This window comes from Prionailurus viverrinus, chromosome A2, assembly GCF_022837055.1.
Source record: "Prionailurus viverrinus isolate Anna chromosome A2, UM_Priviv_1.0, whole genome shotgun sequence".
Taxonomy (NCBI): domain Eukaryota; kingdom Metazoa; phylum Chordata; class Mammalia; order Carnivora; family Felidae; genus Prionailurus; species Prionailurus viverrinus.
In genome coordinates this window covers 5,988,357-6,000,653 of record NC_062562.1, presented here as the reverse complement: position 1 = coordinate 6,000,653, position 12,297 = coordinate 5,988,357, and the positions used below count along the sequence as shown (strand labels likewise).

Sequence of the window (12,297 nt, the reverse complement as noted above, 5' to 3'; positions counted from 1 at the left end):
AGAGCCAGTGAGCAAGCCAGACCAAGAGAAGAAAGACCTCATCTGGTGGTGGTCACTGCCTCATGCCCTAGTCACTGCATCAATAGGACACTGCAGAAATAGGATTGACTCCTATTCAAAATTTGGCTTGGATGTTGAGGCTGATAATGCCACACATACAAGAGGTTATAAAATGTTTTATTCTTCATAAAGATCTCCTTTTAGGGAAAGCATAGCAGGCTTTCTAAACTGGTCTGAAATGGCACAAGATGGTGTATATATATATACAATGGAGTATTACTCGGCAATCAAAAAGAATGAAATCTTGCCATTTGCAACTACGTGGATGGAACTGGAGGGTATTATGCTAAGTGAAATGAGTTAGTCAAAGAAAGACAAAAATCATATGACTTTACTCATATGAGGACTTTAAGAGACAAAACCGATGAACATAAGAGAAGGGAAACAAAAATAATCTAAAAACAGGGAGGGGGACAAAACAGAAGAGACTCATAAATATGGAGAACAAACTGAGGGTTACTAGAGGGGTTGTGGGAGGGAGGATGGGCTAAATGGGTCAGGGGCACTAAGGAATCTACTCCTGAAATCACTGTTGCACTATATGCTAACTAATTTGGATGAAAATTAAAAAAAAATGAAATGGTACAAAAGTTCAAGGAAAGTGATTGGCTTCGATTTTGTATTGTGGCTATGGTGTGAGTTCAGAGAGAGAGAATTCCTGCCTATGTGCTTGTGAGGTTTGAATGTTTCACTGTCTCCAAAGGAGGGAGAACCCAGGCTGCCTGGCTTGCTTTTTTTTGTTATTTGTTTTTGAGATAAATTGACATATAATATTATATTAGGGTCAAGTATACAAAATAATGATTCAAAATTTATACATATTACAAAATGATCACTACGGTGTAGTTAGCTTCCATCACATACATAGTTCCAATGTTTTTTGAGAGAGAGAGAGAGAGAAAGAGAGAGCAGACAGGCAAGGGAGGGTAAGAGGGAGAGAAAGGATCTTAAGCAGGCTCTATACTCAATGCAGAGCTGGATGCAGAGCTTGATCCCATGACTCTGGAATCATGACCTGAGCCGAAATTAAGGGTTGGGTGCTCAGCCGACTGTGCCACTCAGGTGCCCTGCAAAATTTTTTTTCTTGTAATGAGAACTTTTAAGATCTACTCTGAACAGCTTTCAAATATGAAACACGGTATTATTAACTATAGTTAACATGCTGTACATCGCATCCTTAGAACTCACTTATAACTGGAGGACCCGGGTTTTTTTATCAGCTAGCCCAGGTGTTGGGCAGATGGCGTAAAGAGAGCCTTAACCACCGTTTGCAGCCAAATATCACCACAAAAAATGGAGTCAGACACTTTATTACATAGTTCTTTAGGGTGTTTGTAATTTCTCTGCATTTAGACGAAATAAAGTACTTTTGACTGATAATTAGTGCCCTTAGATTAGAACAGTCTTTTAAGGGAGAATGACATTTCTTATTCCTTTTGTTTCCTTTAAGGAGGGTACTGATATGTTAGTGTGTTTATGGAATTTTAAATCTGTAAGTATCCTTGGCATCTCTAATTTCTTTAACTCCATCTTTCCAAAGTGGGTGCACATAGAAACAGGTGAATGGAGCAAAAGACAATGAGAAAAGAGTTGTAGGAAGAATATGTTGTCACAACTGAGAAACGTTGCTACATTTCCCTCAAGGGTGAATACTTTATTTGTGAATTGCATGCATCCAAAGTATAGCCACACTGATGGATTCCTGTATACTTGTTTCTGTTATGTAAACTCTCATTTATTTTCCAAAAGCTGTCTCTGCTCTGTGGAACCAGATAATCTAACAGATGTGTTGGAGTTCCTCCTCCTGGGGTTCTCAGATGATCCAGAACGGCAGCCTCTAACCTTCAGCCTGTTCCTGTCCATGTATGTGGTCACCATGCTAGGGAATCTGCTCATCATCCTGGCTGTCAGCTCTGACTCCCACCTCCATACCCCCATGTATGTCTTCCTTTCCACCCTGTCCGTGGCTGACATCGGTTTCACATCTACCACAGTCCCAAAGGTGATTTCGGACATTCAGACTCATAACCGAGTGATCTCCCACGTGGGCTGCCTGATTCAGTTGTCTTTTTTTAATCTTTTTGGCTGTTTGGACAGTGTACTCTTAACCGTGATGGCCTATGATCGATTTGTAGCTATTTGCTATCCTCTGTACTACCCAGTCATCATGAACCCCCGCCTCTGTCGCCTGCTGATTCTGGTGTCTTTTTTGATCAGCCTTCTGGACTCTCAGCTGCAATGCCTCATTGTGTCACAACTTACCTTCTGCACAAACGTGGAAGTTCCCCATTTCTTCTGTGACCCTCCTCAACTCCTCAAGCTTTCCTGTAATGATACTTCCACCAAGAAAATATTCATGTATTTTATTGGTGCCATCTTTGGTGGTATTCCAGTCTCAGGGATCGTTTTCTCTTATACACGAATTCTTTCCTCCGTTCTGAGAGTCCCATCAACAGGTGGGAAGTACAAAGCCTTCTCCACCTGTGGCTCTCACCTGTCAGTTGTTTGCTTATTTTATGGAACAGGTCTTGGGGTGTACCTGGGATCGACTGTCTCACATTCTCCCAGGAAGGATGCAGTGGCCTCCATGATGTATGCTGTGGTTGCTCCCATGCTGAATCCCTTCATCTACAGCCTGAGGAACAGGGACATCAAGAGGGCCTTGCAGAGGCTCCTTAACAGAACAGCCTAGTCTTAATACTTGGGCTTTTTTTGTGTGTGTGTGCCTATTGATCCGAAATGATTGCCAAACCAAACATATGGAATTGGCAAGCATGCCTCTTTGGTCACATTTTTTGTAGGTCGTGGTCCATTCCTCTTGATTTGTCATTTCTAAATATTGCTTATCTTGGCACCCTTTTGATGGAATTATGGGAGTATTCCAGGACGCTATGTATCCCAATATCACTGCACAATTGAATCTCTTTATACCTATGGAATCTTCTGATTTGCCACCTATGACCCGAGCTTCCTGTAGAAATTCACAACTCCCTTTTCAAATAGATACACAATTTTCAGCCATTTTCACCATAATGTCTATTATCCATAAAAATTTGGCTTTGGTCAAATCTATTTATCCATGTTGTGTGAGAGAATGTATGTCACTGGTCCGTAATCTTGGCTTCCTATTTGGAGTATCTGATAAGCCTTTTAAAATCCTCATACTATGGAGTGCCTGGTTGACTCAATCAGAAGAGTGAGCAACTCTTGATCTTGAGGTTGTAAGTTCGAGCCTCACATTGGGTATAGAGATTACCTAAAACTAAAATCTTGGGGCCCCTAGGTGGCTCAGTCCCTTGAGTCCAACTCATGATTTTGGCTCAGGTAGTGTTCTCAGGTTTCATGAGATTGAGCCCTGCACTGGGCTCTATGCTGACAGAAAGGAGCCTGCTTGGGATATTCTCTCTCTCTCTCTCTCTCTCTCTCTCTCTCTCAAAAATAAATAAAAAAACTGTAAAAAATCTTTAAAAATATCCTCATGCCTGAGTCCCACCATTATAGATTAAGATTCAATTGGACTGGAGAGTGAAAAGAATGTGAACAGTTTTTTTCTTTTTCTTTCTAACAGCTCCCCAGGTGGGGCTAATGTGCAGCTAATTTGGAGGCCTATGGGATTTTGTCAGACCTTGCATTCAAAGATGACTTACATGTGTTGGGTCCTTCACTGTTCATGGCCAGATCCTGGAAATCTCCAAGTGATCAGAGCTTGTAAGGGAGGAGATATGACCTTTCCATAGCTCATATCCAATAGAGGAGACATGAGTTTTCCATAGCCATAACCAATATGCTTTTTTCCTTCATATGCCTGGTAATATTTTTTTACATGTCTTCTTCCTCCATACTCTACAGCTGGTTAACTGTGCTGAATAGCTGAATATTATGCTCTTGTTCTCTGCTCCAGACTTACCCTTCTCTACGTTAAGTTGTGATGCTGTGGTAGGGGCTAAGGACCTTTCAACCATGCTCTAATTTTCCATCTGTCCTTTCTTTAAGTTCTTCCAGTAATGGTGATCAATGTCACATGCACTAATCCCCAATCTTTTCCCCATACTTCCTAGCCCATGCTGTTATCACTACATCCTGTGGCTACTGCTCTGTTGCCATATTTTCCCTTTTGTGTCTTTCACTGTTCAATAAGTATTTAATCATAACTACATTAAATTACCTTCATTACAATAACTAGTGCAGGTTTTTCTGGATTGAAGTCTGGTAAATCATAATGTGGGGAATAAAGCTACATTGTGAGATGCGATGGGAAGAATGCAAGTGGGTGAAGATGAAAAGGTGAGTGTAATGATGTGTCTTGGTCAAGGGTATACAACTGAGGTTTCAAGTAGTGGTGATATTTCCAGTGGTTTTGATTGTGCCTGTAGGTTGTAAATCACCTAAGTCTTTGTGGATAAATGTAACTGTATCTTCATTGTCATTACTCAAGGATAGCAAAGGTCCGTGTCCTCAGCAAAGGGCAGATCTTCCCTTTCACTAGTAACCACCTTATTAGGATTCCATTTTGTCACCATGCTTCCTTCTCTTCTATCATGACCACTTCTATCATGATGGGTTCTTCTCTCTTCTGCTACACTCCCAGGAACCCATGTTCATATCAGTCTTTCCTTTACAGGTGGTACAGATAGTTTCTGAGGTAGAAATTTGGGGGCTTTCTGAAAAGCTTTCTGATAACTGCTTTCATTTGCCCTGCCTCTACACTAAGCCAATGTCCTACCAGCTTCACTGGCAATGAACCTAGCATTGGATTAGCTCTTCCTGCTACAAAGTGACTACAGTTTAATACTAAATTTTCCTGTTGTTCAAGCATTATAAATCATCTCAGTATGCATACTTCCTTCTCCAACTCTTCTCTATATTCCTGTCATTTGGTCCTTTGGACACTCTAAAATTTTCCTCTGCCATTTACGCACACACAAACATGATTAGCACACTTTCTTTCAAATCCAATTAATTTGGTAATTATTGAGGTTTTCTTTGTATCAGTAAATGAGAAATCAATCTCTGAGCTCATCTTCCAGTCAAGCCTTGAGAGGACTACATCCCTGGCCCACATTTTGAATGTAGAGATCTCTGAGAGCCCCTGAAGTATTTAACAAACTATCAAGTCACCAGATAAATATGTAAAACTAAACAGATGTCTAATGTAGCAATCTATATGGCTAGATGGTAAATTTAGAACATGGACAGTCATTCAAAACAGCAAAAACCAGACATCTCCAATGTATAAAATTCCAAACCCCAACCAGGTCTATAGAAAGAAAAATAGAAAGTTCTCCTTAGAGACATAAATTTTCAGTGAGAAAATAGAAATACTCTACGTTCTTGGTATAGAAGACCTAATTATCTCTAAACTATGATTAAGTCAATGGCCTCACAGATATAAAAGTCATAAGGTGCGTTCTCTGGTTGGAAAAAAATGTGTCTGAATTTTATGGTTAGGTATGTAACTTGGAAGTCAGAAGTGAGGAGTAGAGGTCAGCTTCTTCCTGAGAAGAGGAAGGGTCTTGACACCCTGTACCCAACCCCCTGCAACCTCAGTACATTCACTTTTTTCCTTTTCCTCTTCCATTAGTAATAGAATGCCCTTAGAGATTGGGAGAACATGGACCAATTTGGCTAATTATGTGCCATGTGCTTTGAGCCCTCAAGGTCAAACAGCTGTAAACAACCAGCCCGTGCTTTCCAGCCCTTTAGTGGCCAGTTCCAGTTAAGTGGGCTCCATAGATGTCTCTCCTCCTCCCAGAGTTGTCTGCTCCAAGAGACCCATAGCTGCATCTGTGTTCCTGCCAGTCCTGGAAACAAAGCCTCTGTCCTCCTCCAGTTCCAGGTAGGGGAGTGGCAGTGGGATCTGCATTCCTCAGACCTGCTCCAGCAGAGACACAGCACAGTCCAGGAGGAGTAAGTGCAGTGGGAGAGACTGAAGGCAGAAGGGACTGGAAGAGCATTGTTTCCTCCTCATCAAGACAACTAGAGCAGTTGGAATAGCCAGACATGAGGGGACCAAAATGGAAAGATTCAACTCACAGCCCTATAAAGACCTATTGTTATTGGTTTTTGTGCGGATCCAAGAATTCCTATTTAGATTTCTATTTTTGCCCCCATGTTATTTCTGTCTCCCGTGGGCATCTTCCCCATCAGAGCAGGAAATTGGTCCTTCTTAACTGCCCACAAGTCCTGCAAATGATCATGAAGGTGATGATGATGGTGATGATGGCAATGATGACAGTAACCAGAATGTTACAAACTTTTACCTTGGGACTCCGAGTTTCAGGCACTGAGTTAAGTTTTCTATGTAGCTTGCTACCTTTTTATCTGGATTACCACTCCCAACAGACAACAACATGCATTATCATCATTTCAGAGATAAGGAGAGGAGCACAGCAATTTCTTTCACTTCCTGATTTTATTTATTTTTTGTGTCCAACCCACTTTTATTTTTAAGAATTAACTTAAATTCCAGTTAGTGATCATAGTTAACATAATATTAGTTTTAGGTGTACTGTATAATGATTCCACAATTTCATATGTCACCTAATGCTCATCATGACAAGTGCTCTCCTTAATGCCCATGACCCATTTCACTCATCCCCCCAACCACCTCCCTTCTAGTTTTTTCTCTATAGTTAAGAGTCTGTTTCTTGACTTGCCTCTCTTCTTCCCCCTTTCCTTGTTTGTTTTGTTTCTTGAATTCCACATAGGAGTGAAAGCTTATTGTATTTGTCTTTCTCTCACTGACTTATGTCACTTAGCATAATACTCTCTAGCTCCATCCATGTTGTTGCAAATGGCAAGATTTCATTCTTTTTTATGGCTGAGAAATATATATATATATTATATATATATATATATATATACACATATATATACATATATATGTACATATACATATACATATATATATACATATCACGACTATTTTATCCATTCATCAATTGATGGACACTCGGGCTGTTTCTATAACTATTATTGTAGATAATAATGCCATAGCTATCAGAGTGCATGTATCCCTCTGAATTAGTATTTTTATATTCTTTGGGTAAATATCTAGTAATGCAGTTGCTGGATCATAGGGCAGTTCTATATTTAATTTTTTGAGGAAACTCCATAGTATTTTCCAGAATGCCTACACCAGCAGTGAAGAGTGTTCCCCTTTCTCCACATCCTTTCCAACACCTGGTGTTTCCTGTGTTGCTAGTTTTAGCCATTCTGACAGGTGTTGAATGGTATCTCATGGTGGTTTTGATTTGTATTTCCCTGATGATGAGTGATGTTGAGCATCTTGTCACGTGTCTGTATGTCTTCTTTGGAAAGATTGTTTCTTTGCTATGCATAAAGTTTTTAAGTTTTACCAGGTCCTGGAATAGATAGGGATGAAGTCAGGTTTAGATGCAGACAGTGAGACTCTGTTCACAGGGCACCTAGACTGTATTCACTCCTGCTTATCCAACCTGCCTGTCTTTTTCCCGTTACTCCAGGAAGAGACTCCTGCTCTCTGTGCTCTTTCCTTTGGGGGTTCATGGTAGAAGACACCAGAGAGCAGTGGTGCCACCAGCTGTGTCAACTATAGAAAAGATAGTTGAGATGAAGGTAGAGATCATATAAACAGTCCGCTCATGGGTCACCTGGATGTCTCGGTCAGCGAAGCATCAGACTCTGGCTCAGGTCATGATCTCAGGACTCATGAGTTTGAGCCCCGCATTGGGCTCTGGGCTAACAGCTCAGAGCCTGGAGCCTGCTTCGAATCCTGTGTCTCCGTCTCTATATTTTTTCCCCACTCGCACTCTGTCTTCCGCTCTGAAAAATACATAAACATCAAAAAAAAAAAAAAAAAAAAAGAACTCATGACAGTTCAGAGAAGCTCTCTCTTGCCCCTTCTCCTGGATTTTGCTTCACACTCCACTTTCTCCTCCATTTTTGTAATTTCGGCCCTCTTGATCTCTAAGGGGATAGAGTCAGTATGTGAGATCCCATTCTTTTAAAAAAAATTTTTTTTCAACGTTTATTTATTTTTGGGACAGAGAGAGACAGAGCATGAACGGGGGAGGGGCAGAGAGAGAGGGAGACACAGAATCAGAAACAGGCTCCAGGCTCTGAGCCATCAGCCAATAGCCTGACGCGGGGCTCGAACTCACGGACCACGAGATCGTGACCTGGCTGAAGTCGGACGCTTAACTGACTGTGCCACCCAGGCGCCCCGTGAGATCCCATTCTTAAGAAATAAAGAGTTCAGGGGTGCCTGAGTGGCTAAGTCGGTTGAGCTTCTGACTCTTGATTTTCGCTCAGGTCATGATCCCAGAATAGTGGGATTGAGCCCCACATTGGGCTCAACACTGGGCATGCAGCCTGCTTTGGATTCTCTCTCTCCATTTTTCTGTCCCTCTCCCCTGCATGCTTCTCTCTCTCTCCAAAAAACAAACAAACAAACAAACAGACAAACAACAACAACAAAACAGAAAGAAACAGTTCAAAGGTATATCTTAGCGATTTTGGAAAAGACCTCTGGACTTCTCCTTAAACGCTCTGAAGTTCACAGAAACAGGGACCCACCATTGAATTTTGAACCTTATCTGCTCTACTTTTTTATCTGTTTGGGACTGGGCAAGCTCTTAATATCTTTGAACTGGTTTATACAACTGCACTGAGTAAGAATTAACATGAGCACTGTACATATGACTAAATATGTGATGAATGCATATAGTAAGAGCAAGGTAAATTTTAGGCATTATTAATATTGTTTTTACTGTCATTATCAAGGCTAAGCACCATCTATTCAACTAAATATCCTGTGATTGGAAGTTTTGGGTTTCCTGAGATCCTGAGAGAACATTTTTTGTTGTTGTTGTTGTTCTTATGCAGGTAGGTACTGAGTGTTTGGAGGGAAACAACTGAATCACATTCATTTCTGATTTCCCAGAGTCTATACTTTGCTTGGCACAGAGTAGGTGACAAGGACAACAGTGATCTCTGTTCAATATTGAATAGACCCTACAGTGGTTCTCAGAAACAGAGCATAGACAATATGGCTTCAATGCTCTCTCTGCGTGCTTCTCTTCCTTCCAGTACAAACCTCTGTTAGGTGCCACATGGGTACTGTTGTCCCCATTTCTAGGTGATACCTAGAGGGATACCAGCACGGAGAGGTTGAGAGCTTGCAAATACTCCAGATTTAGTATGTGACAGATGTGAGACTCAAAGTCCTGATTCTCATCCCAAGACTCTGTGCACTCCACCAGTATGGAATGATTTCTTCAATTTCACACATGCTTTTGTCCCAGATGAGAAAACAGAAAGAGGACGACCAATTCCTTCTCTTGAGATTTTGTGAATTTGTCTGTCAATTAGGGAAATGGGCCAAATGGTTTATGGGGGCCTTTACTGTATGAATATTATAGATCATGGATTTTTTTAATGAGGAGTAATGCATTTGGCAGCCTATTTTGGAGATCTGTGATTTGGAAATATTATTCCCTAGACAAAAATAGAATTTTCATGTGGATCTACTCTGAAAGAGCATGGCAACACAGACTTCAGGCATCTTTCCAATTCTGTACCTTGACAATAAAAGCATGAAGTTGCTTTTGCCTACCTTTTCTATTAGGAAAATAAATATAGATAATTAATAGTACAATTGTACATGTATTGATTTTTACACTTCTTCAGCTTTCTGCTTATATGGTATAGAAATTCTTGTATAATATGGAAGTGTGCAGAAGAATTTTATTAGGAATATTATAATAAGAAATGGAAAAATAAAATAAAATCATCCATCAGGTAATACTATGCATCATTTGAAGTGCTTGAAATAGATGTGTGTACTTCACAGAGACACTTAAAACACATTATTGTGGTAAGTGAGAATGAAGAAAGCAATGTGAGCATTATTATAGTATTAAGTAAGGTTTTTTTTCAACTTTATTTGTTTTTGAGAGAGAGAGATAGAGCACAGGTCGGGGCGGGGCAGAGAGAGAGGGAGACACAAAATCTGAAGCAGGCTCCAGGCTCTGAGCTGTCCGCACAGAGCCTGACGCGGGGCTAGAACTCACAAACCATGAGATCATGACCTGAGCCGAAGTCAGACACTCGATCGACTGAGCCACCCAGGCGCCCCAGTATTAAGTAAGTTTTTAAGAAAACTGTTCATGAATACATCAGTACTAATATTATGAAAACACTGAAAGGAAAATATACTGCCACATTCGTGACAGTGTTTGCCTTTGGGCAGCTGAAGTGAAAAGGGCAATGGGATCACGCAGGGATAGCAAGAAAACTCAACTTTTCCTGGCCACAAATATGAGTTCCAAAGCAAGTATAACTAAATATTTCTCTTTTTAAAGTTTATTTATTTATTTTGAGAGAGAGAAAGAAAGTACAAGCAAGGGAGGGGCAGAGTGAGAGGGAGAGAGAGAAGCCCAAGCAGGCTCTATGCTATCAGTACAGAGCCTGATGAGGGTCTTGAACCCACAAACCATGAGATCATAACCTGAGCTGAACTCATGAGTCAGATGCTTAACCAACTGAGCCACCTAGCTGCCCCTAAATATTTCTATGTTTATATATTTAGATGCTTGTCTAACATTCTTTGGCTCAATGTCTTCATGATGGGTATATGTAGAACCAGGTAAATTGCCAAAACACCAATCAGGAAAGAGTTCTAAGAAGAGTTTACAATTGACAAATGTTGCTGAAGGTAACAGGAGGTAGGATCCTCAAGTGTGAATGCTTTACTTATGAATTGCTTGAATCAAAATATTCACACTTAGCTGGATGTCTCTACACTTGTTTTGTTTATTCAACACTCTCTTCTTATTCAAGAGGTGTCCCATCTTCATGGAACCACAGAATCTAACTGGTGTCTCAGAATTCTTCCTCATGGGACTCTCAGATGACCTGGAACTACAGCCCCTTCTCTTTGGGCTGTTCCTGTCCATGTACCTGGTCACTGTGCTGGGGAACCTGCTCATCATCCTGGCTGTCAGCTCTGACCCCCACCTCTACACACCCATGTACTTCTTCCTTTCCACCCTGTCCTTGGCTGACATTGGTTTCAGCACCACTACGATCCCCAAGATGCTGTTGAACATTCAAACACACAGTAGATCTATCACCTATGCAGAGTGCCTAACTCAGGTGTCCTTTTTTTTTTCTATTTGGATGTTTGGACAATCTACTCCTGGCTGTGATGGCATATGACAGGTTTGTGGCCATTTGTCACCCCCTGCACTACCCAGTCATCATGAACCCATGCCTCTGTGGCTTTTTGGTCCTCGTGTCATTTTTCAGCAGCCTTTTGGACTCTCAGATTCACTATTTGATGGTGTCACAACGTACCTTCTGCACAAGTGTGGAAATTCATCATTTCTTTTGTGATGCACCTCAGCTTCTCCACCTTGCCTGTTCTGATACCTCCATCAATACCATACTAATGTATTTCGTGGGGGCCATTTTTGGTGGCATTCCACTCTCAGGGATCCTTTGCTCTTATACTCGAATTGTTTCCTCCATTCTGAGAGTCCCATCAACAGGCGGGAAGTACAAAGCCTTTTCTACCTGTGGCTCTCACCTATCAGTTGTTTGCTTGTTTTACGGAACAGGTCTTGGGATATACCTCAGTTCATCTGTCTCCCCCTCCCCTAGGAAGGGTGCAGTGGCGTCGGTGATGTCCACTGTGGTCACCCCAATGCTGAACCCCTTCATCTACAGCCTGAGAAACAAGGTTATCAAGAGAGCCCTGTGGGGGATTATCAGCAGGACAGACTAATCTCAGCATGTGTCTTATCCTTTTCGGTTCATTGCACTGCAAAATGCAGCAAATCAAACATGCACAAGACATTCTGGATGTGCAGTCACATGGTATAGGTACCTATATGGATCTCTGGTTTTTGCTTACACAATTTTTCCACTTAGCATAGCTCTAATGGAATTGGGAGATTATTTTGGGCTCCCCATTTAAATTATAACCTCCGCAGGATTATGTATATATCCATATATCCCTCTGACTTTCCTTTTGCATTACCCAGGACTCTTGGTCATGAGCAGTCTTGTTTCTATCAATGCAAAATAATCATAACTCTCTCTTGTTATGTATTGTTTCTATACTTTTCCTGAGATTCCTTCCCCCCGCCCCATCCACCCACCAATTTGATGGGAGGTTCTAAACCCTACCTTAAGGACCCAGACGTCGGATACATTTTGGCACCTTAATGCTCTCGGTCAGATTTTTGAGCGAGT

The 12,297-nt window shown here is 41.2% G+C and overlaps 2 protein-coding genes across 2 annotated transcripts; both read left to right on the top strand.

Moving 5' to 3' along the window:
* The first annotated feature begins 1,663 nt into the window (after positions 1–1,663).
* Positions 1,664–2,752, top strand: LOC125149927 (putative gustatory receptor clone PTE01). Its single transcript, XM_047829117.1, has one exon. It carries the CDS (start codon positions 1,664–1,666, stop codon positions 2,750–2,752), a length of 1,089 nt encoding a protein of 362 aa, XP_047685073.1.
* Positions 2,753–10,833: 8,081 nt separating this feature from the next.
* Positions 10,834–11,827, top strand: LOC125149968 (olfactory receptor 7E24-like). Its single transcript, XM_047829197.1, is given in 2 exon segments — positions 10,834–11,202; positions 11,204–11,827. Coding segments are annotated over 2 exon segments (993 nt in total).
* The last annotated feature ends 470 nt before the right edge of the window (positions 11,828–12,297 follow it).

Coding starts and splice junctions, on each gene's coding strand:
- LOC125149927 (XM_047829117.1), top strand. CDS start 1,664: ATGTTGTCACAACTGAGAAACGTTGCTACATTTCCCTCAAGGGTGAAT.